Source organism: Bactrocera oleae, chromosome 4 (assembly GCF_042242935.1).
Source record: "Bactrocera oleae isolate idBacOlea1 chromosome 4, idBacOlea1, whole genome shotgun sequence".
Lineage (NCBI taxonomy): Eukaryota > Metazoa > Arthropoda > Insecta > Diptera > Tephritidae > Bactrocera > Bactrocera oleae.
In genome coordinates, this window is record NC_091538.1 from 75,060,206 (window position 1) to 75,085,838 (window position 25,633).

Genomic DNA, 25,633 nt, shown 5'->3' on the forward strand with positions numbered 1-25,633 from the left:
GCAAAAAATGTACCCTTTTCCAATATAAAAAGGCACATTTCTACAAACGTTATTTTATTATCGGCAACACGTTTATAGAAGATCTTTATGGATAGTTGGTTTTAGCCCCATAATCGCTTCCTAGTCGTTCAAAAAGTATCGTTTTTCCTTTGCGCCATCAATTCATTAAAAATAGTTTTTATTTTTTTTGCAAATTAACACTTGTTCAATTGCGATCATTGACGCGTACAATTCGGTTCTAAATATTCTAAATTGACTATTACAAACTGTAAAATATAATATTTAAATACGAGTTGTACATTTGTGAAAAGGCTGTCTAAGCATTATGCAAAAACTGGAAACGTAGATGACAAGCCAAGAAGAGGGAATCACGCGATATTCAAGAGCGATATTCTCTGTTAGAATGAAAAAATTGTATAAAAAGGGTTTACTGATGTCAGCTGAAATGCCTTACGGAAAAAATTACCGTGATTGGATACTGCAAGTAGACAATGATGATTACAACATTTTGCCCAATAATATACTGTAAATACTGTAAATCTTTTTACTGAACGTAGTCAGGCTCTATAATAAGTTTAATTTACAAATATATAAGCATTCGACAATATATATTCGACGCGTTAACGCCGAGAAATACAATATGGCTCGGTTTTTTACTGATCCTATCTACTAAACTGATTTTACCTCACGTTAATGGTAAAATGCAATGCTTCAACTATGCATTCAATGATAATGAACTTCTAGAAATTAAAAACTATATCTCAATAAAATGGCGATACATCAATTACATAACAACAGCATTATGATTCTCGTAAAATTAAATTCTGAACAAGTAAGGAGGGTCTAAATTTAGTCCAGACCGACTTGACATAAATACCTGAATGTACATATGCATATCATAAATAACTTCAGCAACTTTAGTTAAAATATGTAATAGCTATCTCCAAATTATCGCCAATAGTTCCGCAAAACTAAGCACCAAATGCAAAAATGACTTGGTATTTTACTAACCCTTCCTACTAAACTGATTCCACGTCACGTTAAATGGTAAAATACAATGCTTCCACTAAGTATTCAAAGTATGTATGTTAATGATATTTTGATACCTATACACATATAAAATCGCATATACTTCATGATTATTTTTTGACTTTGTTACAAATGTAAGGCGTACATTACTGTTGTACCCCGTGAAATATGATGCGAGGCATAATAATAATTCAATTGTAATATTTATTTTAATGAACACGTCATTTGCCTGCTGCCGTAGGAGATTCTAACACTTTATCTAATCTTTTCCAATTACTTATAACCGAAATTTTATCCAATATAACGGATTGTTCACGTTACATACATATACATTATCTACATGTTAACGTGTGTGTCAAGTGTCATATGTTAATTTGTAAAGTACTTTTTTTACACCATGTGTGTCGCAAAACTGTGTATATTTTCACCATGTGTGAAGAGTGTCGCAAAAGCTGTGTATATTTATATGTAAGTGCCCATTAATAAAATACATTAAAAATGAATTTGCTTAACTTTCTTTCCAAATAATTATTAGCTCATATTGATTGACTACTGAACTATTTTTTTAGAAACCTAATTTTATTTACATATAAAAATACAATATACTCATAAACATATGTATATCTCATCATCAATAAGATGAAAGTAAGTCTATTTTTATAAAAAAAACTAAACTAAAAAAAAGTCGGTAATCTTTAATAAATAAGATGATCACTTTCTTATGTATTATTACTTAGTTAAAGTCTTGTAAAAAAAACTTTTTATACGTATTAATTCTAATTTCTAATGCGTTATATCTTAATTATATACTTTAAAGTCAAGGGGTCGCGTCGACTTGGTATATTTATCATATTTTAAGATTGACTGACAACATTTTTTACGTATATGGACACTATGATAAAGAAAGAGTTGATTACATTAATTATATATAGCATACTACAGTTTGTTAATAACAGATTTAGCGAAATACTCGTAGATAGAAAAATGTCACTATGTTCGGGAAAAATTCACCCATATGCACTGGTGGCCACATATTTGGTGACTGGGTTCTTAAAAATTTATAGTCTGATTTCGACAATATTTGGGTATAAGATGAAATACCTTGAGAACACTATTTGTGCAAAATTTTACTCTGATAACTTCATTGTTGTTTGACTGACAACATTTTTTACGTATATGGACACTATGGTAAAGAAAGAGTTGATTACATTAATTATATATAGCATACTACAGTTTGTTAATAACAGATTTAGCGAAATACTCGTAGATAGAAAAATGTCACTATGTTCGGGAAAAATTCACCCATATGCACTGGTGGCCACATATTTGGTGACTGGGTTCTTAAAAAGTTATAGTCTGATTTCGACAATATTTGGGTATAAGATGAAATACCTTGAGAACACTATTTGTGCAAAATTTTACTCTGATAACTTCATTGTTGTTTGATTTATATACTGTAAAGTGAAGAATCAAGTTCCGTTGAGATAGCTTCAGTGGTTAAGAAGATATGCAATATATATTTACCATTTAGCGGGCGGGACCACACCCATTTAAAAAAAATGTTCAGCTCACAAGTGCTTCTCACTATTGCGATCTCTTGTACCAAATTACAGTTTTGTATCTTAATTTTAGTGCATAGCAGTGGTCTAATTACGCCCATCTGCAATACCAACGCTCCTTTGGTGCCACATACATATGTACCAAGATTCATCAAGATTTCTCAATCTTTACTCAAGTTATCGCTTGCGCGGACAGACGGACGAACAGTCACCTATATTTTAACTCGCTTCGTCAGCCTGATCATTTAGGTATATGCATATAACTCCATATCTTTCCCGATTAGTTTTAGGTGATACAAACAACCGTTAGGTGATCAAAACTATTATAATCTGTGCAACATGTTGCCAGTGTATTCAAATAAATACAATTTATGGGTATTTTTCAAAATAGGCTAAGTAAACTTCATGAGGATGTTACGTTTCAAATGATTTACGAAGTGTAAAAATAAACTGATTCGTAAGTGCATACTTGTAGATATTTCTGATGTGTTTCATTACTGCGTCAGTTTCGTAACATACATACATACATATATATCATATCAACATACCGTTGGTTAGAAACAATTGTAATCTATACGTTATAAGTACGTTGAAATGTATTAAAATACACATTTATATATGTAATTAATAAACCATACCTACCACTTTTAGAATACTTATATTTTCGTAGAAGTGTTACTGGTAATCCCGGAATCAGTAATTAAAAACTTTCTTTTTTATGTGGTGTACTGTATTGTGTATTTTAATATTGAAAAAAATGTATACATATATTCACACAAATTTAGTTATCGTCCGCTTAAACCTAAAAATAATTTAATTTACAAAATTTATTTTTTAAGAGAGCATACACATTTAGAAGCATTTACCAAGATATCGTATAACTTATAAGCGAGGACAAATTCGCAGAAAATAGTGCTGTTATTTTTATTACGCTTATTAACACTGGAGTGGGGAGCTAAAGAAATTCGTATTGCGGTGATTTATTTTCATAAGTGTGTGAACAAGTGAAATGTTCGGAGTTCTCAAAGACCTTAATATTTAAAGATTGTTTGTTTACCACATTATTGATGGTTTCCCCAAACGTCTACAGTTGATGACAGAAAGGGATGTGGTCGTTCTCGCTTTCGCATTCGCAGAAGTCCCCTGTTGTCAAGGGATATATCGACCAGATCAACGTCAAGGTTTATTCGAGATGATCTCCACTTGAAAGCCTACCGTCGGTTTACTGGTCATCTTCTGACAACATGCTTGAAGACCCCTGCTATCAAGGGATATATCGAAGAGATCAACGTCAAGATTTATTCGAGATGATCTCCACTTGAAAGCCTACCGTCGGTCTTTTGGTCGACAGGCATGGCCTGTCGAATACCCCACAGAAATTTGGAAAGTCTCAAAAACCCTTTAGTTCGAGCAGCGTCGTCAATACCGATAAAAATGTGCGTTCTGCTATTGATCGATGGCTTATGTGACCATTTCGAATAAAATTTTGTACATCACCCATTTAATATATGCACTAATAACTCTTTTAAAAAATTAATTATAGTTTCATTTTTATAACGGTCTGAACATGTAACAGAACTTATGACAGGACGAAGTACATGACTAAACAATATCAACTGCTAATAAGTATTTGTTTCCAATACATAGGTACATACGTGCCTGTATAAGGTATGCCATGCAATATACTCCCATGTACATCCCCCTAATTAGTCAAAGCTAATTGTCAACACTACGTTCATTATTTACCCATCCTTCGGCGAACATTACATTCAACAGTGTTTTCTTTTAATTTAAAACACATTGTGATTACTGCATCCATAGCATACATCAAAGTTTTGCAAACAATTAAAAAGTAATGAAAAACTTTGCTTTTCTTGATGCTTAATAAAAGAAACACTTAAATGTTAGACCAAAGAAAGCATACATACATATGTATATACAAAAATGAATGCAGTTATACCCTGCAGTAGAAAAAGAGAGTCAGTCGGCTAATAGCTATCGAATTCCGCACCATGTATTTTTTGTTTTTTAACTGGTTCATGAGTTCTTAGAAACTACGGGCTGATGTCAGTTTTATCAAATATTCATACATTTTTACTAATAACAGATTTTAATTCATGCACTGATGATTAATTGGAGTTAAAGTTTACAAACAACTTTTGTATACAGACTTTTTGGAAAACTTACCTTCTTATGTCACAAACACACTGTATTTTGTGTATTTGAAGTAATTATTTTGTCTCCTGTATTTTAATCTAACATCGAAAAAAACCGAATATTCAATCAAAAGTTCTCAAGTCAAAATATCAGATTTGTTCAAAAATTCAGAATATAAACCCTATTCGTTAAAGTCTCGTGACTTCGGTTGCACCGAGGCTATAATACCCTTCACAAACACAAAAGATTCCTTGCAATAACTTTGATCGGTCAGTTTGTATGGCAGCTATAGCATAGTGATTTGATCTAAACAATTGTTCCTTTCATTTTAAATGTTACAACATCGTGGAAATCTTAATATACAGAGTATAAAAACTTTGCTCAAACACAACAATGTTATTGCTGTCGAGCACTAAGCATGTATCGCGTAAATTATTTTAAATGTAGTGGACGATTTGTAGCACGATTTGTTTTTCTTTTAAAACAGGTCCCAATCGAACGACTACCTATTCATTGTATCTTAATATCTTTTCAGTAAGCATTTTCTTAAGGTCTATGGACAAAAAACAAACGCTTTGGGCCGGATTTGCAGTCTAATATGGATGCGGAGGCGTTTCAATTCTTAATTCATATAATATTAGTATTTCGTCGGTTTTTATTTTTTAACTTTGTTTATTTGTTAACGCTAAAACGTAGAATGACGAATAATACCAAGCTTTCTGATATAAATAACTATGGAAGTTTTGTTAATTACATATATACATACACACATAAGTGTCTAAAATATGTTTCCATGAAACTCCTTCTAAAGTGTAACGTAACAAAACTTCAGCCTGGTTATATTCACTTATGGATATTGACACTTATGGAGTTTAGATTCACAATTTGGTCCACTGGAAAATGTTTATTTTTCATTTATAAGTAGTTGCTAATTTTGGAATGTTTTACATTGGATCCGGTAGACTGCGCTACCAGCGCAGATGTTAGAACGTTTCACATAGAATTCCGGCAGACAGACTTTTCTCGCGGCTAATTATACGTTGCGTGTTCGAGAGTAGGAAAACCATCGAATTTATTTGTTTATACCTCTCAAGGATTAACCAAAAATATTGTACATTCTATGGTATTACCATAACTTCAGTTTTTGTAGATAATTACCTCTAAGAATAAACACCCGTTATAGAATAGATTCAACCTTTTCACAATCAATTAAGGGGTTACATGGGTTTCACGGTTTCAAAAAATCGGAAATTTTTTTTTTGTCTTATTATATCTTATATTTTTTGTCTCTATAACATCTCTAGAATATTGTCCTAAATTTTCAAGTTGATCCGACTAATAGTTTCGGAGATACAGCCTTGAAAAGGCGGCCGCTCGAGGTCAGATATAAGCACTTTTATTGTCTCTTAAAACTTTAAACGCGTTTTTCTCAAAACTATGTTTTCAAAGTCGGTTGTCAAGATTTCTCGCGAACTACTCAACCGATCTTGAGGAAATTTTACACAGGTCTTCGAGATATCATTTACAAGGTCTTTAACGAAGGATTTTTTTTTTATAATTACAACTATTTAAAAAAAAAATGTCGAGATGATGTTTTTATAAAAACGTCTGCCAAAAATCCAATTTTTTTTCTTTCGTTCAGTACCTAGTTTATTGTCTTTACTAAAACACGAATTTTTTTCTTTTTACTTCTGATGAAGTATTAATTATTAAATTTAAATAAAATATTAGTAAATATGTATCTTTTAAATAAAAAAAAGTTTCATTAAAATATTTCATTTTTTATATGTAAAAAAAATTATTGAAAAAAGTCCGTTTTTTGCCCGAGGAAACCACCACACCACCCCTTAAAACGACTTCAAGTTTTCATTCAACACAGCTTCTACAATTAACATCTCTGAAAGCATTCTAATATACATATTGACACGCTATCGATTGGTCGGATTGTGATAAATATATATGAATGAAGTTAGATATTGTAATAAGTTTCTAATCAAAATTTTTATCAAAACGGTCTAATTGTTACGTGATACAGGACAACGCCTGTCGTTCTTCTAGTTGATATATAAATTAATTATTATTTTGTGAATATAGTTTTTAATAATATACCCTACAAGATAGAGGCAGTTATATAACACAGGCAGTGGAGATTTTAGTTCGAATTCAGAAGAATTTACTAAGTAACATCAATATTAAAAATATGTAGAAAGGAAACACCGCCCCAGGAATAAAATTCTGAATCTAATATTGAACGCAGAAAACAGATATCACAAATACAATCACATTTTCCAGCTGTTTATCAACACATGGACATTCACTGTCGCTTCTAATTAATCGTTTGTAGAAGTTAATTTAATATAATTACAGATACAAATTTTTATGCCTTAGCTGGAAGTAAAAAAGGATTCAGAATACAAGTAAGTTGATTGTGTAATCCATACTGCCATACTAATATTATAAATGTGAATGTAAGTTTGTTTGTTACCCTTTCACGCCGAAACCACCTAACCGATCATCATGAAACTTTGTACACACATTCCTAATGGTATTAGAAAGGATATTGGATATTTATTTTTTAAAACAAATAAACTGTAATATATCTATATTTTTAACGAATTATGAAAAAAAAAATATTTTGGCAGATGATATCGGTTTGTAAAATAAATTTGAAAATTGAATAAATTAATTTAGCAGACATGATTGTTTGTCGAATAATTTCCAAATGTAACAAAACAAAAATGCATCAAAAGCGTTATTCAGACGAAATTGGAGTTTTCTGGTTACCACCACCACCACCACGAAGATGATCATCGCGGTAAAGTGTTTGTGTACATACATACTATGTATTTAGTTATTTGATTTTGTTACTTATTTGAGAGATTCAATGCAGGCGATGCCGCGGGTAAATATTTAATAAACCTTTTAACAAATATACATACATAATTATAATTAAATATATTTTTACTTTCTTTGCTTTCAGGACATTATTGGTGAAAAGCGCAGTTAACAAAAACATAAAGTACGAGTATATATTAGTTGCTTAAAATTTTTTGTATGTATGTACTTATACATTTACCTATGTTTCAAGTATAAGTAATTCCCTATAATATTGTACAGTTGGAATTAAGTATCAAAGTTAATTAATATGAAAATAAAGATATATTTTTGTTTTTAATATTTAATTGTAAACTTATTATATATATATCATTTTAAGGTACTAATTAGTTATTTCAGTGTCTAGTTTAACTAAGAATTTTTGATTAAAATAAAATAAAAATCTAAAAAACGAGAATTAAAAAGGAATTATTGAATTGGTTATAGTTGCCAAAAGGTAACCGATGGGTCTACGTATAAATTTTCCATTAGTAACATTGTGCTAACCTAACCAAAAATAACACACAGAAATTTGTGTTTTAGATACTTTGATTATGGGTTATGTGCACTGTAAACAGAAAGTAACAATTTACCATAATTATAATTGGATAGAACAATAAGAACATTGAACATCAAGCGGAAATGTGTTAGTTTTTGCTTTACTAACCGATACCAGTCTTGCAGGGTAGATTTCCTTCGGAGACATACCCTAATGCAAGAAAATCATTCACATGTAGATGACACTGTTGTCGCAAATTTAAAACAGTTTCAGCAACCTAAGTGTTGAATAAACTCTTCACTTTTGTTAAATATTCTGAAAACGGCTTGAAGGGGCGATTTATTTTCTCAGGTAACTAATCGTCAAATATTTACTGCATCCGATTAATTAAGAAGAAAATAATTTAGAGGTTGGAATGTTTAAGTATTAGATTTTATTTTTTTTGTGTTAAATCTCTTAAATATTGGCTAGTGCCATCAAATATCAAAATATAACCTCAGCATATTGTGATTTTTAATGCCGTCAAAGTGATTTTTTTTTTGTTTTTGAAAAATTTGGTCTTATCTATGAAAAGTTATAGTATATTCCAAAGTTTTTGAAATTTATGTTTCCAGATAAAGTTACATATAACATCGCTGCAATGACTGCCGAAGTTACAGAAATCCTTACTGACGCTGCCGCTTCTGCTACTACTGAAGTAAAAGCTGCAGAAGTACGCATTGAAGATGATGCTAGCGATTGTGGATCTGAGGACAGCATTCCTGAGCTGGAAGATGCTGCTGCAGGTACTACACAGTTGGGGGGCGGTGCCACTGGTCTCCCTGTTGATTTGGTTTCCAAAGCCAAGCAATCGCGTGGTGAAAAAAAAGCACGAAAAATTATGCTTAAACTTGGATTAAAGCAAATTCAAGGAGTTAATCGTGTGACAATTCGCAAGTCGAAGAATATACTTTTTGTAATTAACAATCCTGATGTATACAAAAATCCACACAGCGACACATATATTGTATTCGGTGAGGCAAAGATTGAAGATTTATCTCAGCAGGCCCAAGTCGCAGCTGCTGAAAAATTCAAAGCTCCTGAAGCGGCAAGTATTGCAGAGACATTAGGCACAACTTCATCAGTAGCGCCTATTGCAGAGGAGGATGAAGAAGAAGTAGATGAGACCGGCGTCGATGAGAAAGATATTGAACTGGTAATCACTCAGGCTAACACTACACGTGCAAAGGCCATAAGAGCTCTTAAAAAACACAACAATGATATTGTTAACGCAATTATGGAGTTAACGATGATTTAAACGCACTTGTATGTGAAACGACTGCGTTACAATCGAGTAAAGAGTACCCGCCTTAAGACATTTGAAAATTTACCATACCACAAAGAAGCGTCTACGACCAGACAAAGCCAAGTAAATATAATGAACGAATTATGTTTCGTTCCAGCCGTTAGTCTAATAACAGTTTCAGTTTTGTATTCATTTGTATTGCTGTAATGTGAAGTCGTAATAAATTGAATGCAATATATATATAAAAATTGATATATAAATACTTTAATCATTTCGGATAGATCTTCCATATATATAGGGGGTTTTTTTTTAAATAATATTCTAGTGTCTGACAGAACTCATATTTTTTTTTTGTCAAACAGTATATTTCGTATATACGTAATTCTTTGGTTTTCGGTATATGAATTAATTTTTTTGTACTTGATTGGAACTGAAACTTAACTACTATATGTTATTGAAGATTTTCTAATTAAGTAATTATCTTCTTCATAAAATAACTCGAAAATGATGAACAAGTTTGGGAAAAACATTAATAATATAATTAAATATCATCTGCTGCCGTTCTGATAGTTCTTGAAACTTAAAACTTTAAAATGATTTGATTTTCATCAAAGATTTTGCTATACCGTATAATTCAATATGAAAAATAGAGTTTGCATGGCTATATGGATTTATATTTTACTGAAAGTCTGCCTCAATCAAGTTAGGCACGAAGTTAGTAACAAGCAGAAGGAAACGTCGGACACCCCATTAAGTATATATATAAATGATCCACGCCGAGCTGAGCGGTTTAGCAATGTCCGTTTGTCTATATATACGCAAATTTGTCCCTCAGATTTTGAGATATAGAAGCTGTTAGCTAGTGCTTCTAGCTGTCATACACACTGATCGATCAAAATCAAGTCCAAAATCAGTATCAAAAACTTTTTTATTTGACAAGACATCTTTAAGATATTTGGAACGGATTATTGTTGTTGTTGTTGCAACGGTTACCTAGTCCCCGTTTGGGTGATCAATTCCAGATTGGTTGTCGTCGAGGTCATCTAACGGGAGGCCCAGGAAACGAACTGTTTCGACGGGGTCGGACCATAGGTAAAAGGGTGTTAGATGAGTGGGGTTTGTTGGGCATGCAAAGAGGTGGTTAGTGTCATGCGGAGACTCATTGCACGCAGAACATGTGTATGGTATGTCGGTGTTTATTCTGGATAAGTAGCAGTTTAACCTGCTACAATATCCAGAACGAAGTTGCGCGGGGGTCACTCTGGTTTCGCGAGGCAACTCGAGCTCTACGTCTGCTATGGGTAGTGGTTTGACTCATAATACGCCATTCACTGAGAGGGAGTCGGTGAAGGTGTTGATGGCTCCACTGTGAATGGCGGTCAGTGTCTGTCTGAAGTTCGTTGCGTCCGAAGTCCGGTCGGCGTACTGTCTAATGTCGTCGAGGTAATCAAGGAAATACTTCTTGATGTTACTAAGATTATTGTCTAAAGCAACAGTGCAATCTCCGAAGAAATAGTATTATAGCTTCGGTGCAGTCGAAATTAACGTTTATTCTTTTTTTTTTTTTTTTGTTTTTTGCTTCAAGAAATTTTAAAAAACATGATCCGGATCTTCACCCTCCTGTCACTTCCAAGATTTGTACTATAAATTAAGAAGCATTCGATCTCAACTGTTATTATTTAGGTTGACTAGTTACTTTTATTAAATCATGTATAGAATTTATAAAAATGTACATATAAATAATTAGACTTTATGTACATTTTAACATTTAAACATATGCACTAGCTCTCAAGCTTCAACATGCGTACCTGACTGCGGGATTGTAAACGTATGTCGGCAGGAGTCTGCATCCATGGTTCTCCATCCGATTGCATTGGGCAGGTAGACTTTATAACAATCTAAAGAGTTAACTGTAAATTATTTTATGCGCACTTAGATTAAATAGTAATCCTACTCGTATTTGTTTAGCTTGACCGATGCGCACTGGTTTACTTATGCCACACTGCAATTGTGCCATATGAAAGGACGACACAAGTCCAAAAACCTCTAACATGCCATCCGAAATTGAATTTTCCATCTTACATTTTGAATCTGAATTGCTAAGTTCTGATAAACAGTTCTTATTAAAATTTAAATAATTACGTATAAACCTATATGATATTTTTTAAAACCCACCGCATAATTTACAACCAGCTCCCCATGAATCAATATTAAGGAATATAATTGATTGCAATTCTGGTAATTCTACAATATGACCATCCAAGTATAGATCTAGTTTTTGTTCGATCCGTTCGCAATCGCGTTGAACAATTTGTTGTGTGCCGAAGCCAAAATATATTAACTATGAAAAATAGTATAAAATCAATTTTTTGTTGATTATAACCAATGATTTTGCTACCTTATTAAAAATTCGACTACTCAACAAGTAAAATCGAGATTCTCGAGTTTTGTGAAAATTATAAGTGACCAATGCATCTACTCCAATACTATAGTAATTATAGACATGTATCGTTTTGATAGGATGTCTCTGGATTGGTAAACGATAATACAGTTTTTCAATTTGTAAATCGAAACGATCCAAATTTACTGATCGTGCGTTTTTTATCTAAATATTAAAGGAATAAGTAACTTTAAAATCTATAAAGTCCAGTCAAAATACTTACATTTCTGAGTATTGTAACAGGGTCCAAAATATTAGGAGGTTGCGAACCCCAACCCATTACCCGTGAAAGGTCATTTCCTGTCCCCAAAGGCATGATTGCAACTGAGGGCACAGGCTTCAATTTTATAATTATAATAAAATATATATTAGATATAACTTTAAATATATTACCTTTATATTAAGCGCAGATATAGTATTTAACACCCATCCTACTGTTCCGTCCCCACCTGCAACTAAGATTCGACAAGGACGCGGACTGGTTTTTGCAGCCCATTGCATAGCATCTTGTGGTCCCCGACCACCCAACTCCATTACTTGAAGTGGATGCAAATAACCGCGAAGCAATGCTACCACATGTGACCCGGTACTGCTGCCAGATCTCGTATTGGCAATAACAATTAAAGGTTCCCAACCTTCAATGTTAGGTGGTTTAATACCAGCCAAATGCAATCGCACAGACTCACGTGTACGTGCAGCAATAATGCAATACGGTGGAAATATCATATCCTGAAATTCTCCCAAATCGCATTCAGCTCTTGTATCAATACTTTTATAGCAGTTATTGTGATAGCAGCGTTGGCACCAAGCGCACCGCCAGCCAAAGAGACCCGCTGTTGCATGGTAATCGATTTCAACATCACATAATGAGCAACCAACGCCAACTGGCAAGTTACCACGAATCCATAAATGACGCATGACCTTTTCATGACGGAGCCATTTATCTTTACATTTAAAATTAGTATCAATTTTTTTGGTACAGGCATGGGCGGAATGGGTACAAATACCACAGCAATCGCAAAAGAGACCCTCTGCATTAGTTAACAGAATTTCACAAGCGTTGCAATAACATGCCTAGATAATAAAATATAAATATTAATATAAATTTCTTTTTACATATCTATGTACATCTATATAAAAGAAAATTGTGTTCTTACTCTAATATTTTGATAGACTTCCAGCTATGCTTAGTTTTTCCAGGAATACAAATAACATCCTCTAGTAATAAATTGCGGCAAAAAGCGAATATCGCGCATAATGCTAATAGAGATCCAATTAATGCTTCGGAGCTCAATTCGAAGCTGGCGAGTTCTATATTCATTGTGTTATTCTTTTCTTGTACAGCCTTAATGAATCCATATATTAGCTGTATATTATTTAAAATATTTGCTCCACATTATTGACCTTGAAAATAAAGTTAATTTAACGCATTCATTTGGAGGAATTTAACAATAAATACGCACTGCAGTATTACTAAACCTTGATATTCAGCAAATCAAATAAAAATCGATAATTGAGTAAAATATTTATTAATAAAAATGAAAACAAAACCTCTCTTCTTCTTTTCCCCAGGCATATGTTCACGGTCGATACACAGCTGATTCCTCTAAATGCCAAAATTAATCCTCATTCCGCTATTTGAATTCACAAATAAAGTCACTTTACTAAAGTGTCAAAAGTTCTTTCAATGTATTGCTCTTTCATTCCACGTGTTGTTCCTTATTACGATTAGAAATTTCACGTTGAGTTGTTAGAAACAAATAAAATTTCATTAATAATAGTACAATGGGACGGAAAGCAGAATTTAGTGAAAAGCCAAAAAAAGGTCCTGGGCGAAAGTCCCGCAAGCAAAAGCCGCCCACTTTCCCGAAACAATCGTTTGGTAAGAGTTGTATCAATACAAAATACATAAAACCTTAAATATACAATTTCTTACAGCGCCTTCAAATGACATGGATGATAAAAAGCTATCACATCGTCAAAAACAACGCTTGGTTAAACGTGATCAGAAAAAAGAAATCCAAAAGGTAAAAAAGCAGAAACATAATATGAAGTTAAGCCAAGAAAATAATAGTAGATCTAATGAACAAAGAAGGAAATTAAGTGAAGGTCCCGATGTAACCGACGATGTAGAATTTCAAAATAAATACAACACTAATAAGCTACAAGGATTTTTAGGGATCCAACAGCATTTGAAATCTCAAAAACAAAAAATTGTGGGATTTACAGACGATAATAAAGAGTGGCTGAAACCCAAGCAGTCAAAAAAGCTAAAGAAAATTAAATCTAGCGATGACCAAGACCAAGAAAAGTATGAAGATGAGAAAAATGAAGAAAATGAGCAAGACTTACTAGAAGAACAAACAGAAAATGAAGGAGAAGAAAATGGCGAAGAAGATGCATTTAAAGAAACTCTTAAAGTTGAAAAGCTAGATGACATATCTGATTATGATGATGAAAATTCCAATTCAGATGACGACTTTGAGTTATCTGATAGAGAGGATACTGATTCTATCATTAGTGAATTTAAAGACAATGAAGTTGACGACAGCCTGTTACCGATCGAACGGGAAAATAAAAAGTTAAGGAAACGTGAAGCTATGGAAGCCGAAATGTCTACCAAAGAGATGCAAATGTCGATTGATCGTCAAGAGGTTTTCGAATTTCCAGAAAAAGATGAAGATAACCAAAAGGAAATAACACTTCAAGAAATACAACAACGTATTAAGGATCTTACGCTTGTATTATCAGATTTCAAAAAGTACCGCCAACAAGATCGTTCTCGGCAAGAATATTTAGATCTATTACGCCACGACCTTTGCATCTATTACAGCTATAATGATTTTCTAATGGGCAAATTAATGGATATTTTCGCATTGACGGAACTTATGGAATATTTAGAAACCTCTGAGGTGAGTAATTATAATTTTTACTTTGTGGTTAAAAATCTAAAGAAAAAATAATTTAATTAGGTTCCACGCCCATTAACTATTCGTACGAATTCTTTAAAAACACGTAGAAGAGATTTGGCTGCATCATTAATTAACCGCGGCGTCAACTTAGATCCTTTGGGCAAATGGACTAAAGTCGGTTTAGTTGTTTATAATTCGCAAGTTCCCCTTGGTGCCACTCCCGAATACTTAGCTGGCCACTATATGATTCAGGGAGCATCGTCAATGCTGCCTGTTATGGCGTTAGCACCTCAAGAGAATGAACGTATTCTAGATATGTGTTCTGCACCAGGCGGCAAGGGGTCGCATATTGCCTCGATTATGAAAAACACAGGTGTTCTTTTTGCGAATGATGCCAATCAGGAGCGGATAAAAGCAGTAGTAGCAAATTTTCATCGCCTTGGCGTTATTAACGCTATTGTCAGCTGTGAAGATGGTTGTAAATTTCGTAATTTAATATCTGGATTTGATCGTATTCTCTTAGATGCTCCGTGCACAGGCACAGGTGTTGTGGCTAAAGACCCAAGTGTCAAATCAACAAAGAATGAGGTAGATGTACAGCGTTGTTATAATCTTCAACGTAAGTTGTTGTTAACTGCCATTGATTGTGTGGATGCTAAATCTAAAACGGGTGGATACATTGTGTATTCAACATGTTCAGTATTGCCTGAAGAGAATGAATGGGTCATAGACTATGCCCTCAGAAAACGAAATGTTAAGCTTGTTCCAACTGGTTTAGATTTTGGCGTTGAAGGCTTTACAAAATATCGCCAATATCGCTTTCATCCCAGTTTAAATTTAACTCGGCGTTATTATCCCCATATACATAATATGGATGGTTTTTATGTAGCAAAATTGAAAAAATTCTCAAACACCATTCCGATGACTACGGAACAACAAGAAGCGGATGAAAAAATTTTGGATGACGCGATAACGAACGCTACAACTATGGTGGATAATAATTCCAACAATACTGAAGAACTGGAATATGAAAAAAAGGGGACACGGAAACTACTCGGAAAGCAAGCAGGAAAGCCAAACCTTTCAGAAGTGGAATTAGATATAAAGAAGAAAAAAATGGAACAAAATAGGAATAAATACATTGCTAATGTTTTTGAAAAACCATTAAAAGTGAACAAAAATGAAATGGAAGTGCAACCAGAAAATCAAACAACAATAATTGAAAAACAAAACAACAAAAAAAAATTTAATATGGTTGAATTAAACGGCCATGATGCACAAATCGAATCTGAAGGCAAAAATACACAACAAACTAAACTGAATACAAAAAAACAGAAAGATCTCCCTCAAGGGAAGGTAAAACTAATGAAACGACAACATAAATTAAAGCAGAAAACAAAACTGATTGGCCAACTGAAAAATGATAAATCTAAAACACACAAAAATAAAAAAAATTAGTTCAAATATAATTTTTAAAACCCGCAAAAGCAAAGATATATATTTTATTTTGAAATATATGTAACTTAAGCATATTTTTATAAGTTTAAGTAATGCTTAAGGTTTGAATACACTAGGTATTAAAAAAAATTATGTGAAATTCTGCCACTTTAGTTTGGTTATGAAATAAAAAAGTGATATGCGAATTTCTAAATAATTTACATTTTGAACATCCTTAAAAATAATATATAAATTGATGCTAATTCAATAATTTCATACATTTTAACGGTGAATTTAATTGACATTAAGTTATATTGCTCTTGAGATTGCATGGTAAGTATTTTAGTTGAAAATACTTTGTTGTATCCAGTTTTGCTGTTGTTGTTGTAACGGTTATCTAGTCCCCGCTTGGATGGTAAGTGATATTTGGTTGTCGCCGAGGTCATCTAACGGGAGGCCCAAGAAACGGGCTGTTTCGACGGGGTCGGACCATAGGGAAAAGGGTGTTAGATGAGTTGTGTTTGTTGAGCTTGCAAAGAGGTGGTTAGTATCATGCGGGGCCTCATTGCATGCAGGACATGTGTTTGGTATATCGGGGTCCATTCTGGATAAGTAGGAATTTAACCTGCTACAATATCCAGAACGAAGTTGCGCGAGGGTCACTCTGGTTTCGCGGGGCAACTCGAGCTCTACGTCTGCTATAGGTGGTGGTTTGACTCCTAGTACGCCATTCACTGAGAGGGAGTCGATGAAGGTGTTAATGGCTCCACTGTGAATGGCGGTCAGTGCTCGTCTGTAGTTTGTTGCGTCCGAAGTCCGGTCGACGTACTGTCTGATGTCGTCGACGTAATCAAGGAATGACCTTTTGATGTTCCTAGGAGGCGGTTCCGCTCCAAGCAGGCGACTGCAGGGGGGATTTCTGCGAAAACACCCCAGCAGAAACTGCTTGGAGAGGAGCTCATTATGTTCCTTAACCGGAAGCATAAGGGCCTAACTATGTAGGTGTTCAATTGGGGACATCAAGAGGCCCCCAGCGATAGTCCGGAGTGCAGTGTTTTGACAAGTCTGAAGCTTCCTCGTCTGCGTTGCACTACATCTAGGCGACCAAATTGGTGATTTGGATGTACTGTCGGAATTTTTGTGCCATCGACTGAAATGTTCAAGTCCAGTCTGTACTCCTTCGTCCAATTTGTGAAGATGGTTGCTGTGGATTTAGTGGGGGAGAGTGTTAGGCTCCTTGCAGAGAAGAAGCGATAAAGATCGGAGAGGTAGCTGTTTACTTTTGAGCACATGCCATCGATTCCAGTTTTGCTAGTTGGGAACCGTAATGCCCATCGAATATCAGTTCAAACTCACTAAACAACTTGAACGTCAGTTTTTCAAATCAAGATGAGATAATTAGTTTAGTCTCTAAATTTAAATTAATCTAACGCGTATTAAAGAACATCGTTAATAATACAATCGACTTATTTAACAAAGATTTCGGTATTAAATATTCGGCACGATTACGACCTTTTTGACGCCACGATCTGATGGTATAGACGGATAGAGGAGGTCCTCAGAATTAAAAAATGTATATACATATACTCGCCTCAGACTTATAGTTTTCGAGATACTTGTATATAAATTTCAAAAATTGTACTGTGAAAAATTGTAAAAAAAGTTTTCCATACAAGTATTTGATTCCGATTGTTCAGTTTGTATGGCAGCTATATGCAATAGTGGTCCGATATCGGTCGTTCCACTACACTTAAACACTTTTTGGTAGCAAATTAATTGTCTATAATTATTATATGCTTACACGATTGGCGCCAGTTTCCTTGGTTGTAAGTTTTTTTACATAGTTCACACTTGAAAAGCATGTTATAAAGTTGCATTCTAGGAAGGGCTATCAATACATGAGTTCTAAGACTGTCATCTATAGACTTACATCTGTAGGTATAGCTGAGCATAATAAAATTAAAGAGAATAATTGCAACTATTTTTACTACTGTTAAATTTTAACTTTCCATGCAAGCAAGTTTGGTATGGTAGATGGGCGTAATCAGACTACTGCCACACCCACAAAACGTCATTAATCGAAAATTTTTAAAGTGTCATAACTAAGCCATGCCGAAAATTAAGATGCAAAACTGTTGTTGTTGTTGTGGCGGCAGAATTCTGTTGAATTGACAGTCCTTGGCCGGATAAAAATCCGAGTCCGTTCCAGTTACGTAGGCCCGACTCTCGTGGGAACGGATACAAAACTGTAATTTTATACAGGAGATCGCAGTAACCAGGGACACCTGTAGGCTAAAAAATTTGTAAAAGCAGCTGTGGCTCCGCTCCCTAAATGGTTTAATGTACATATCTTCCAAACCGCTTAAGATATATCAACCCAGAAGCCATTTTATCACCTCTTCAAACTCTGTGAAAATGGGACCACCTATATGTGAAATCCTATATCTCAGGAATTACTCGACCGATTTCAACCCAAGCATTCCAAGGAAAAATGGGCGAAATCGGATGACAACCCGCCTAATTCTCATATAACAAACTTTTAAATTCCGTCTGATCCTTTTACTTTACAGTATACAAATCTAACATCAAAAAAAATCAGAATAAAACTTTGTACAAATAGTGCCCTCAAGGTATTTCATCTTACGCAAAACTTGTGCTAAAAATGGGTAAAAGCAGGTAACCTATCTACCTAATATAAATATTTTCGAAACTCCGGTTCACTTTATACCGCATCTATCGGTCAATATGCAAGAAATCTTAATGCAATTCAGAAGAATATTTTTCTAATAACAGTGTATGCTCTTTTCTTAAATGAATGAAAGCACGGCGATACTTTCCCTAGTTTGATATAAAGTTTTTACAAAACTTCCGCCTTTGTTCCTTGCCAGTACACCCGAACTTAGCGCTTCCTTATTTGTTAACTTTCTTTTCTTTTGTGAGAAACCTTTGACTTTCGCTTACTGTAAAAATTTGCATAAAAAAATTAAATGAATTTTGTGAAAATTTCCTAAAAATCATAAAACTGCTTACTGGGACATATCATTTTTTTGTGTATGTCAAACTTAACACAAGGTAAATAAATAAATGCAGATACATACATATATACAGAGCTAAAGTAAATAAAGAAATCAGTGACAGATATTTATACATGTTTATTATATTTGCGTTAAGAAATGATATATAAGAGCTGTTCATCGCGGCATTTGAGCGTTAATGCCTTTTTACTGATCATTACGATCTCAGCAATGTTAGCGAAAGATAGTGTCGACGCTCAAAACAACAGCAAAAAATATGTTCGAAAAGCTAATGAATGCTCGGAACATTGTATAATGGATAATATTTCACTTGTTCCTGGGGATATTGCTCGGTACGATCACTATCGGGTTTACAGTGTTACATTGGATACAGATAAGCATGTGGATCTCTTTCAAAAGTTGGAACAGCAGAGCGACAGTTTGACTTTTATGGGACATGCAAGGGAAGTAGGACAAAAGTTGACAGTTTTAGTGGCTGCACATAAAGTTGCCGACTTTGCAGACTTATTGCAAACGTTTCATGTTAATCATCGCATATTGGTATGCATATAAGTATAAGAAAACAATCACAATGCAGATACATACTTATATATAATAGATACATATATATTTGAAAATTTGCGAACTTGTTCTTTCAGACATTCAATTTCCAGGAGAAAATAGATCGGAACATGAAGGAAGTATTGCCAGCAGAAACGCCAGGTTCTGCACTCGATTGGAAACATTTTTTTCACTTGAAAACTATTTATTCGTGGTTGGAATATATGGTGGCACAATATCCCAAAGATCTGACAATAATTGATATGGGCAATAGTACAGAGGGTGTTCCTATAAGGGGTTTAAAATTGTCACGGAATAAGTCTAACAAAGCTATATTTATAGAGAGTGGTATCCATGCTCGCGAATGGATTGCTCCTGCTGCAGCTACATATCTTTTAAATGAGCTGCTAACTACAAAGGAAGAGGCTGTTCGAAAGTTGGCAAACAATTATAACTGGATTGTATTCCCTTGCGTCAACCCAGATGGATATAAATATACGTTTGAGCATGACCGAATGTGGCGAAAGAATCGTCAACTATTTGACATATGCCGTGGTGTTGATTTGAATCGCAATTATCCAGATCACTGGAATACCACCGGGGCTAGTGGTGATCCATGCCGCTATGATTATTCCGGTCCCAATGCAGCAAGTGAAACTGAAACTAAACGTTTGATGGACTTTCTTAATATGCACGCGGAAAAGGAGCATATTAGAACTTATATAGCCTTACATTCTTATTCACAAATGATAATGTTCCCTTATGGGTACACCAAGGAGCATATAGCGAACTATGATGATTTACAAGAATTTGGACGTAATGCTGTCGGTCGTATACGTGAACTTACAGGTCGTAATTACACAAGCGGAAGTTTGATTGAAACAATTTATCCATCTAGTGGAGGCAGTATGGATTGGGCGTACAGCAAAATAAAAATACCTATTGCCTATACTTTCGAATTGCGGGGGCCTCCAGATAGCTCGGATATGTTTATATTACCGGCAAATGAGATTGAACCCACGTCTCAAGAGGCATTTGCTGCTATTAGAACCATAGTAGAAGGAGCTACGAAAAAGGGATACTATAAATAATCAAGTGACTTTAATCTGTGCATTTATGTATATCAACAAAATTCTTATAATATATGTATATTTAGGGAACCAATAAATGAGTAGCATTCTAAATATGGCGTATATAAACTTACCGAAATATGTTTGCTTAAAATAATTATAAGCTTATCTAACAAATGAGCATCAACATTTACAAAGTCTACTTGAATTTCTATATATGCAACATTTTATCCACATTAGCCATTATGAGATAAGAAATTATCTTAGTTACGATTAACTTACACAGTTTACCAGATTTAAGTATCTGACTTAACGACTACTTGATTATAGAAGCAAAATATAATCATATGGAAAACTGTGTGTGAGTTTAAATTAAAAGAAAAACACTTGTTTTACCTTCTCCACATCGAGAGAAGAAACTTTTAAAAATCTTCAAGAAATTTACATTTTTCGAACATATTTTGTAGATCGGACTACTATAACATATAGTTGCTATTGAAACGGACCGATCAAAATCAAGATATATGTAGATCTCCATAAAATATATTTTTTCATTATTAAGTAACCTTTATTCGACTTGGAAGTTACTATATACACCTGTAAATGGTATTACAACTTCGTTGCAGCCGAAGTTAACGTTTTTTCTTAATATCTATAATGTTCAGTCCTGTTGCTTTTTCCCAGAATAAATACCATAAAACTAAAACGGAAGAAATTCTAGGAATTTAGGAGAGGAATTACATATAATATAAATTGACATAATTCAATTCAGCATTTATTATATGTATGTATAAATAATTTCTAAAGGTTTATATTTTCTCCTTTTTTCAGGTATGGAAATAACTTACTGTAGCGGAACTTGTATGAGAAATATTAAATAACATCTCAAAAAAGTTAAACCTATGTATCTCATCATGATAGGCAAAATTCTAATATACCAAATCAAATCACAATAAACAATGTTATATGGGTCAACGTATTATTTGGGTTTGAACGAACAAGTTATGTGATTCCGTGGGGATATACGAGGATCAAATGTTGCGTTTATCTTCACTTGGCACTCTGGAAAAGAATTAAATATATTTGTAATCATTTGATTATATACATAATAGTTATTATTATTAGAACTCACCATTTTCTTGAAGATATAAAGCCCGATCATATAATATTATACTCTCTATTAGAGGTGCAAACATTAGTCGGAGAGTGTAAAAAATAACTATGCGCCGCCAATGGAGTAAATCATTTTGTGTTGTTGTAGTTTGCAAATCAGAACGTGGCAAATTGAAAGCCTCAACTCCTTGAGTTGCTTTGTAGAAATAACTGTAAGAGCATTGAATTTTAGATAGATATGTGCATGTATACTCGTACATAAAACTATGTACGCTATATACATATATAAATATATTAATTTATACATACTCTTCAAAGTTCATACCAGGAACATGCTTCACACTTCGGAGCCCACAATGTTTTAAATTGGGCCATTGGTTTATAATAATTCGCTCTGCGGCCGCTCGGAAAGAATGTACTTTTAAATATTCATAATCACCTCTAGCCAGACGGTCGCAATATATTTCCATAGCATGACAAGATATCTCAAGAGCTTCATAGCTTAAAAACGAGAATTCCTGTTGTTTTAATAAGTATTGGCTAAGAGGATATCCTTGTAGTTTAATATTAGATTGTGTTTCAGACGTAGTTAATTTCATATAACAACAACTAGCGAAATTAAGAAAACGAGCCTGTGGAATATCAGTGAACATACGCATTAATATAACGGCTAAATCACCGCAAGGATGTAACCCAATTATGCCAAACTTAAAATTTGTATTTGGCTTTTGTTGTGATTCAGCAATTATCTGGAGAAACTGCTGTGGTTGCATGTCTGGCGTTATACATAATGTTACATGTTTTGGTCGTCTAAAACAGGCAAGATTCGCCGATGGTATATATTTTTGAAGAACACTTTCCAATTTTACGTCAATACAGCTTGCTTGTACATTGAGTTCTGGGCGCATTTCTATACAAGAAACTTGTACACCGTAGCCATAACCAAGTACTCGTGCAAGATGGCCTAAGCCAGCGCCGAAATCCACAACAAAATCAACTGGTGATATTTGACAACTGTATTCACAAATGGATGCCATTAATTGAATTTCATGGCGTTTCTTAGGTTTAACGCATTTATTAAATGCATGTCCAAGCTTTATGTGGCTAAGAACAGGCCTCCGCGATACACTCTAGTTTTTTTTTAATCATTACTAAGTATTAAATTATGTATTATGGATAGTTTGGATACATGTATTTACCAATTCGATTGAATTTGTAGATTGATCTCTTGGTATACTTAATTGAAACAATAAGTGACGTAAAGTTAATAATGACAACGGCCAAACACCATGCTTCTGCTTACTACACTTGTTATAATTTAAAAGAGTAGTTAACTCTTCAGGATGCAACTCCTCCAAATGTAGCCGCCAACTTTCCGGCAACTTATTCCAATGTTGATCAATGTAAAAATCCTATAAATAAAAACGGTCGAAAAAATTAACCAAAATTCCTTTGCTGAGAATTACAGAATAGGATTTATAATATATTCTATAATTTTTTTATTTTTAGAATGTACATACCAATATGTAAGAATTTATAAGCCAATCATAGAAGCGTAGTATTTGCAAACCATTGGACAATTTAGAGCGTAGACCAACTACCGATGTGCTTTCCATTACGATGGATGTGACCAGAAATTATATAGTATTACCTATGTATGAATTCACGTGTATTTCCATACACATCAATATACCAGAAAACGCAAATTATCTATATTTGCAGTTGGTGAGTGCAAATATTTGATTTGCTCGTACACCATTAAGTTTTTACTTATTGCAGAGAACATTTGTTTGTATATAAAAATATTAAAATTTTGTACTTCTGAAAAATATACTAAAAACATTGAAAGTAAAAATTACTATTACACAAATCTGGTACTTCTGAAAAATATACTAAAAACCAGAGATCTATAAGGAGAAAATAAAAATTATTCATTCACAAATCTGGTATCACTAATAAAAAAGTACTTTTAAAAATATACTAAAAACAGCGAAAATAAAAATTATTCATTCACAAATCTGGTATCACTAATAAAAAAAATATTAAAATTTTGTACTTCTGAAAAATATACTAAAAACATTGAAAGTAAAAATTACTATTACACAAATCTGGTACTTCTGAAAAATATACTAAAAACCAGAGATCTATAAGGAGAAAATAAAAATTATTCATTCACAAATCTGGTATCACTAATAAAAAAGTACTTTTAAAAATATACTAAAAACAACGAAAATAAAAATTATTCATTCACAAATCTGGTATCACTAATAAAAATGTGTCAGAGATCGTATATTTATGTGTACGCTGGTCCGCAATTGAACCAAAGAACGTAAATGAATTTTACGTTCTCTGTTTGCACCTTCTCTTTCACCCAGAAGCGTAAAATATTTCATTTATGTTCTCTGGTTAAAATCAAACACACGTTAATACCATTGTATAAGCCATGGTACAACCGAAAAATATTTGAATATGGAATAAAACATTCTTAAAGTTATTAATTTTAAAACATAACACGGCAACACACTAGAGCAGATTTCTGTCATTTGAACGTTTTAGTAGTAGAATATTGGTTGGAAACCCGTACAAAGTGTGATTTTAGTAGCAGAATATTGGTTGGCAACCCGTACCAAGTGTGATTTTAGTAGTACAATTTTCCAGGCAACCCGTACCAAGTGGGATATTTTTGCGTGTGTATTAGTGAAAATCTTAGGATTGGCAACTTGTAGATTTATACAATGTTAATACGCCGCGAGGTGAGTTCCATTTGCATTCGTCGAACTGGCTACAATTCTCAAACGCATTCTATGATTGTACACATAAAAGCTGTGCACCCAATTTAATATCATTGCGTTGAAACTGCATTTATACCTATTGACTATTATACATGTAATTAGGTACTGTTGAGGTTTTATTAGGACTGTACGTTAGGTAGAATAAGCAGTTCAATGCTAACGTATTGTCAGGGTTAAATAAAAACAATAACCAAAGTAAAAAATAAGGTAATAAAAGAGTGAGATAAACAACATAGACAAACTAGGAGGGTGGGTAAGGGGAAATAATTGTATAGTATATATATAAATATACATATCTTAGTCCCTGAGTGTCCTCTAAACGATGCAATTTGTTTGACCCACCTAGCTTATATACTCCGGCCGCTAGAGGTCGCAGAAGGGTGGAAAAACACCTGTGTGCAGGGCAAAATGACTCATGGTGCATTCTATAGGATTCCCACGCTCCTGGTGGTGGTAGGCAGGTGGTTGATGGTGATAATGGAAGCCCCGAGTGTCCTCTAGGTGATCCACTTGGTTTCATTCCCCCCTCTCATATACCCCCTTAACGGGAAACACAAAAAAGGTAAAAAGTAGAAATTTTGAAATTTTCACTTTTTTGTTGATTGCCACTCACCTGTTCAACCTATATCTGAGATTGATGTCTCTAATTAACGTGCACCTGTGCGGCTACATGAATCAAATAGTTTGCGCCATCTTAGATCACCCTGTTTAGGCGCTAATGGCCGCAAAAGGGTGACACGTTAAATTCCAAAGTGTTTTTTGGTGAATTGCCACGCCCCTATTGGTGGTAGGCGGGTGATTGATGATGCAAATGGAAGCCCTGAGTGTCCTCTAAACGATGCAATTTGTTTGACCCACCTAGCTTATATACTCCGGCCGCTAGAGGTCGCA

General features: G+C 33.8%; 5 protein-coding genes and 1 long non-coding RNA gene across 7 annotated transcripts; 4 read left to right on the top strand and 2 right to left on the bottom strand.

Annotated features, from left to right (window-relative positions):
• Nucleotides 1–6,693: 6,693 nt before the first annotated feature.
• LOC118681762 (uncharacterized) lies at nt 6,694–7,867 on the top strand. The gene is made up of 3 exons (XR_004977511.2): nt 6,694–7,162; nt 7,219–7,647; nt 7,726–7,867. It is a non-coding gene; the product is annotated as an uncharacterized lncRNA (long non-coding RNA).
• Nucleotides 7,868–8,327: 460 nt separating this feature from the next.
• Nacalpha (nascent polypeptide associated complex protein alpha subunit) lies at nt 8,328–9,651 on the top strand. Of its 2 annotated transcripts, none has more exons than XM_014230490.3 (2): nt 8,328–8,469; nt 8,733–9,651. In XM_014230490.3, exon 2 carries the CDS (start codon nt 8,759–8,761, stop codon nt 9,413–9,415), a length of 657 nt encoding a protein of 218 aa, XP_014085965.1. In that variant the 5' UTR covers nt 8,328–8,469; nt 8,733–8,758; the 3' UTR covers nt 9,416–9,651. The 2 variants fall into 2 exon arrangements, with proteins under 2 accessions (XP_014085965.1, XP_014085974.1); XM_014230499.3 differs by having other exon boundaries at nt 8,456–8,527.
• Nucleotides 9,652–11,068: 1,417 nt separating this feature from the next.
• Dgkepsilon (diacylglycerol kinase epsilon) lies at nt 11,069–13,441 on the bottom strand. Its single transcript, XM_070108860.1, has 9 exons — nt 13,307–13,441; nt 13,001–13,247; nt 12,960–12,963; nt 12,237–12,917; nt 12,067–12,180; nt 11,802–12,008; nt 11,579–11,744; nt 11,358–11,509; nt 11,069–11,301 (listed from the first exon to the last, which is right to left on the bottom strand). Exons 2-9 carry the CDS (start codon nt 13,162–13,164, stop codon nt 11,185–11,187), a joined length of 1,605 nt encoding a protein of 534 aa, XP_069964961.1. The 5' UTR covers nt 13,165–13,247; nt 13,307–13,441; the 3' UTR covers nt 11,069–11,184.
• A 56-nt stretch (nt 13,442–13,497) lies between these two features.
• LOC106614628 (uncharacterized) lies at nt 13,498–16,478 on the top strand. The gene is made up of 3 exons (XM_014230454.3): nt 13,498–13,725; nt 13,782–14,755; nt 14,816–16,478. The coding sequence occupies exons 1-3, from the start codon at nt 13,629–13,631 to the stop codon at nt 16,211–16,213; spliced, it is 2,469 nt and encodes an 822-aa protein (XP_014085929.1). The 5' UTR covers nt 13,498–13,628; the 3' UTR covers nt 16,214–16,478.
• Nucleotides 16,479–19,350: 2,872 nt separating this feature from the next.
• LOC106614777 (zinc carboxypeptidase) lies at nt 19,351–20,970 on the top strand. Its single transcript, XM_036367322.2, has 2 exons — nt 19,351–19,767; nt 19,866–20,970. Exons 1-2 carry the CDS (start codon nt 19,366–19,368, stop codon nt 20,856–20,858), a joined length of 1,395 nt encoding a protein of 464 aa, XP_036223215.1. The 5' UTR covers nt 19,351–19,365; the 3' UTR covers nt 20,859–20,970.
• Nucleotides 20,971–21,586: 616 nt separating this feature from the next.
• LOC106615651 (methyltransferase-like protein 25B) lies at nt 21,587–23,828 on the bottom strand. The gene is made up of 5 exons (XM_014232004.3): nt 23,471–23,828; nt 23,150–23,362; nt 22,260–23,080; nt 21,970–22,160; nt 21,587–21,899 (listed from the first exon to the last, which is right to left on the bottom strand). Exons 1-5 carry the CDS (start codon nt 23,564–23,566, stop codon nt 21,817–21,819), a joined length of 1,404 nt encoding a protein of 467 aa, XP_014087479.2. The 5' UTR covers nt 23,567–23,828; the 3' UTR covers nt 21,587–21,816.
• Nucleotides 23,829–25,633: the final 1,805 nt, after the last annotated feature.

Excerpts from the sequence above, each read along its gene's own strand:
- LOC106614628 (XM_014230454.3), top strand. The coding sequence starts at position 13,629 with ATGGGACGGAAAGCAGAATTTAGTGAAAAGCCAAAAAAAGGTCCTGGG. Across the intron at positions 13,726-13,781 it reads TTTCCCGAAACAATCGTTTG|CGCCTTCAAATGACATGGAT; the intron begins GTAAGAGTTGTA and ends AATTTCTTACAG. Across the intron at positions 14,756-14,815 it reads AATATTTAGAAACCTCTGAG|GTTCCACGCCCATTAACTAT; the intron begins GTGAGTAATTAT and ends TAATTTAATTAG.
- Dgkepsilon (XM_070108860.1), bottom strand. The coding sequence starts at position 13,164 with ATGAATATAGAACTCGCCAGCTTCGAATTGAGCTCCGAAGCATTAATT. Across the intron at positions 12,181-12,236 it reads TATCTGCGCTTAATATAAAG|CCTGTGCCCTCAGTTGCAAT; the intron begins GTAATATATTTA and ends ATAAAATTGAAG. Across the intron at positions 12,009-12,066 it reads CTGTTACAATACTCAGAAAT|ATAAAAAACGCACGATCAGT; the intron begins GTAAGTATTTTG and ends TTTAATATTTAG.
- LOC106615651 (XM_014232004.3), bottom strand. The coding sequence starts at position 23,566 with ATGGAAAGCACATCGGTAGTTGGTCTACGCTCTAAATTGTCCAATGGT. Across the intron at positions 23,363-23,470 it reads TTATAAATTCTTACATATTG|GATTTTTACATTGATCAACA; the intron begins GTATGTACATTC and ends TTTTATTTATAG. Across the intron at positions 22,161-22,259 it reads CCTGGTATGAACTTTGAAGA|TTATTTCTACAAAGCAACTC; the intron begins GTATGTATAAAT and ends ATGCTCTTACAG.
- Nacalpha (XM_014230490.3), top strand. The coding sequence starts at position 8,759 with ATGACTGCCGAAGTTACAGAAATCCTTACTGACGCTGCCGCTTCTGCT.
- LOC106614777 (XM_036367322.2), top strand. The coding sequence starts at position 19,366 with ATGATATATAAGAGCTGTTCATCGCGGCATTTGAGCGTTAATGCCTTT. Across the intron at positions 19,768-19,865 it reads ATGTTAATCATCGCATATTG|ACATTCAATTTCCAGGAGAA; the intron begins GTATGCATATAA and ends TTGTTCTTTCAG.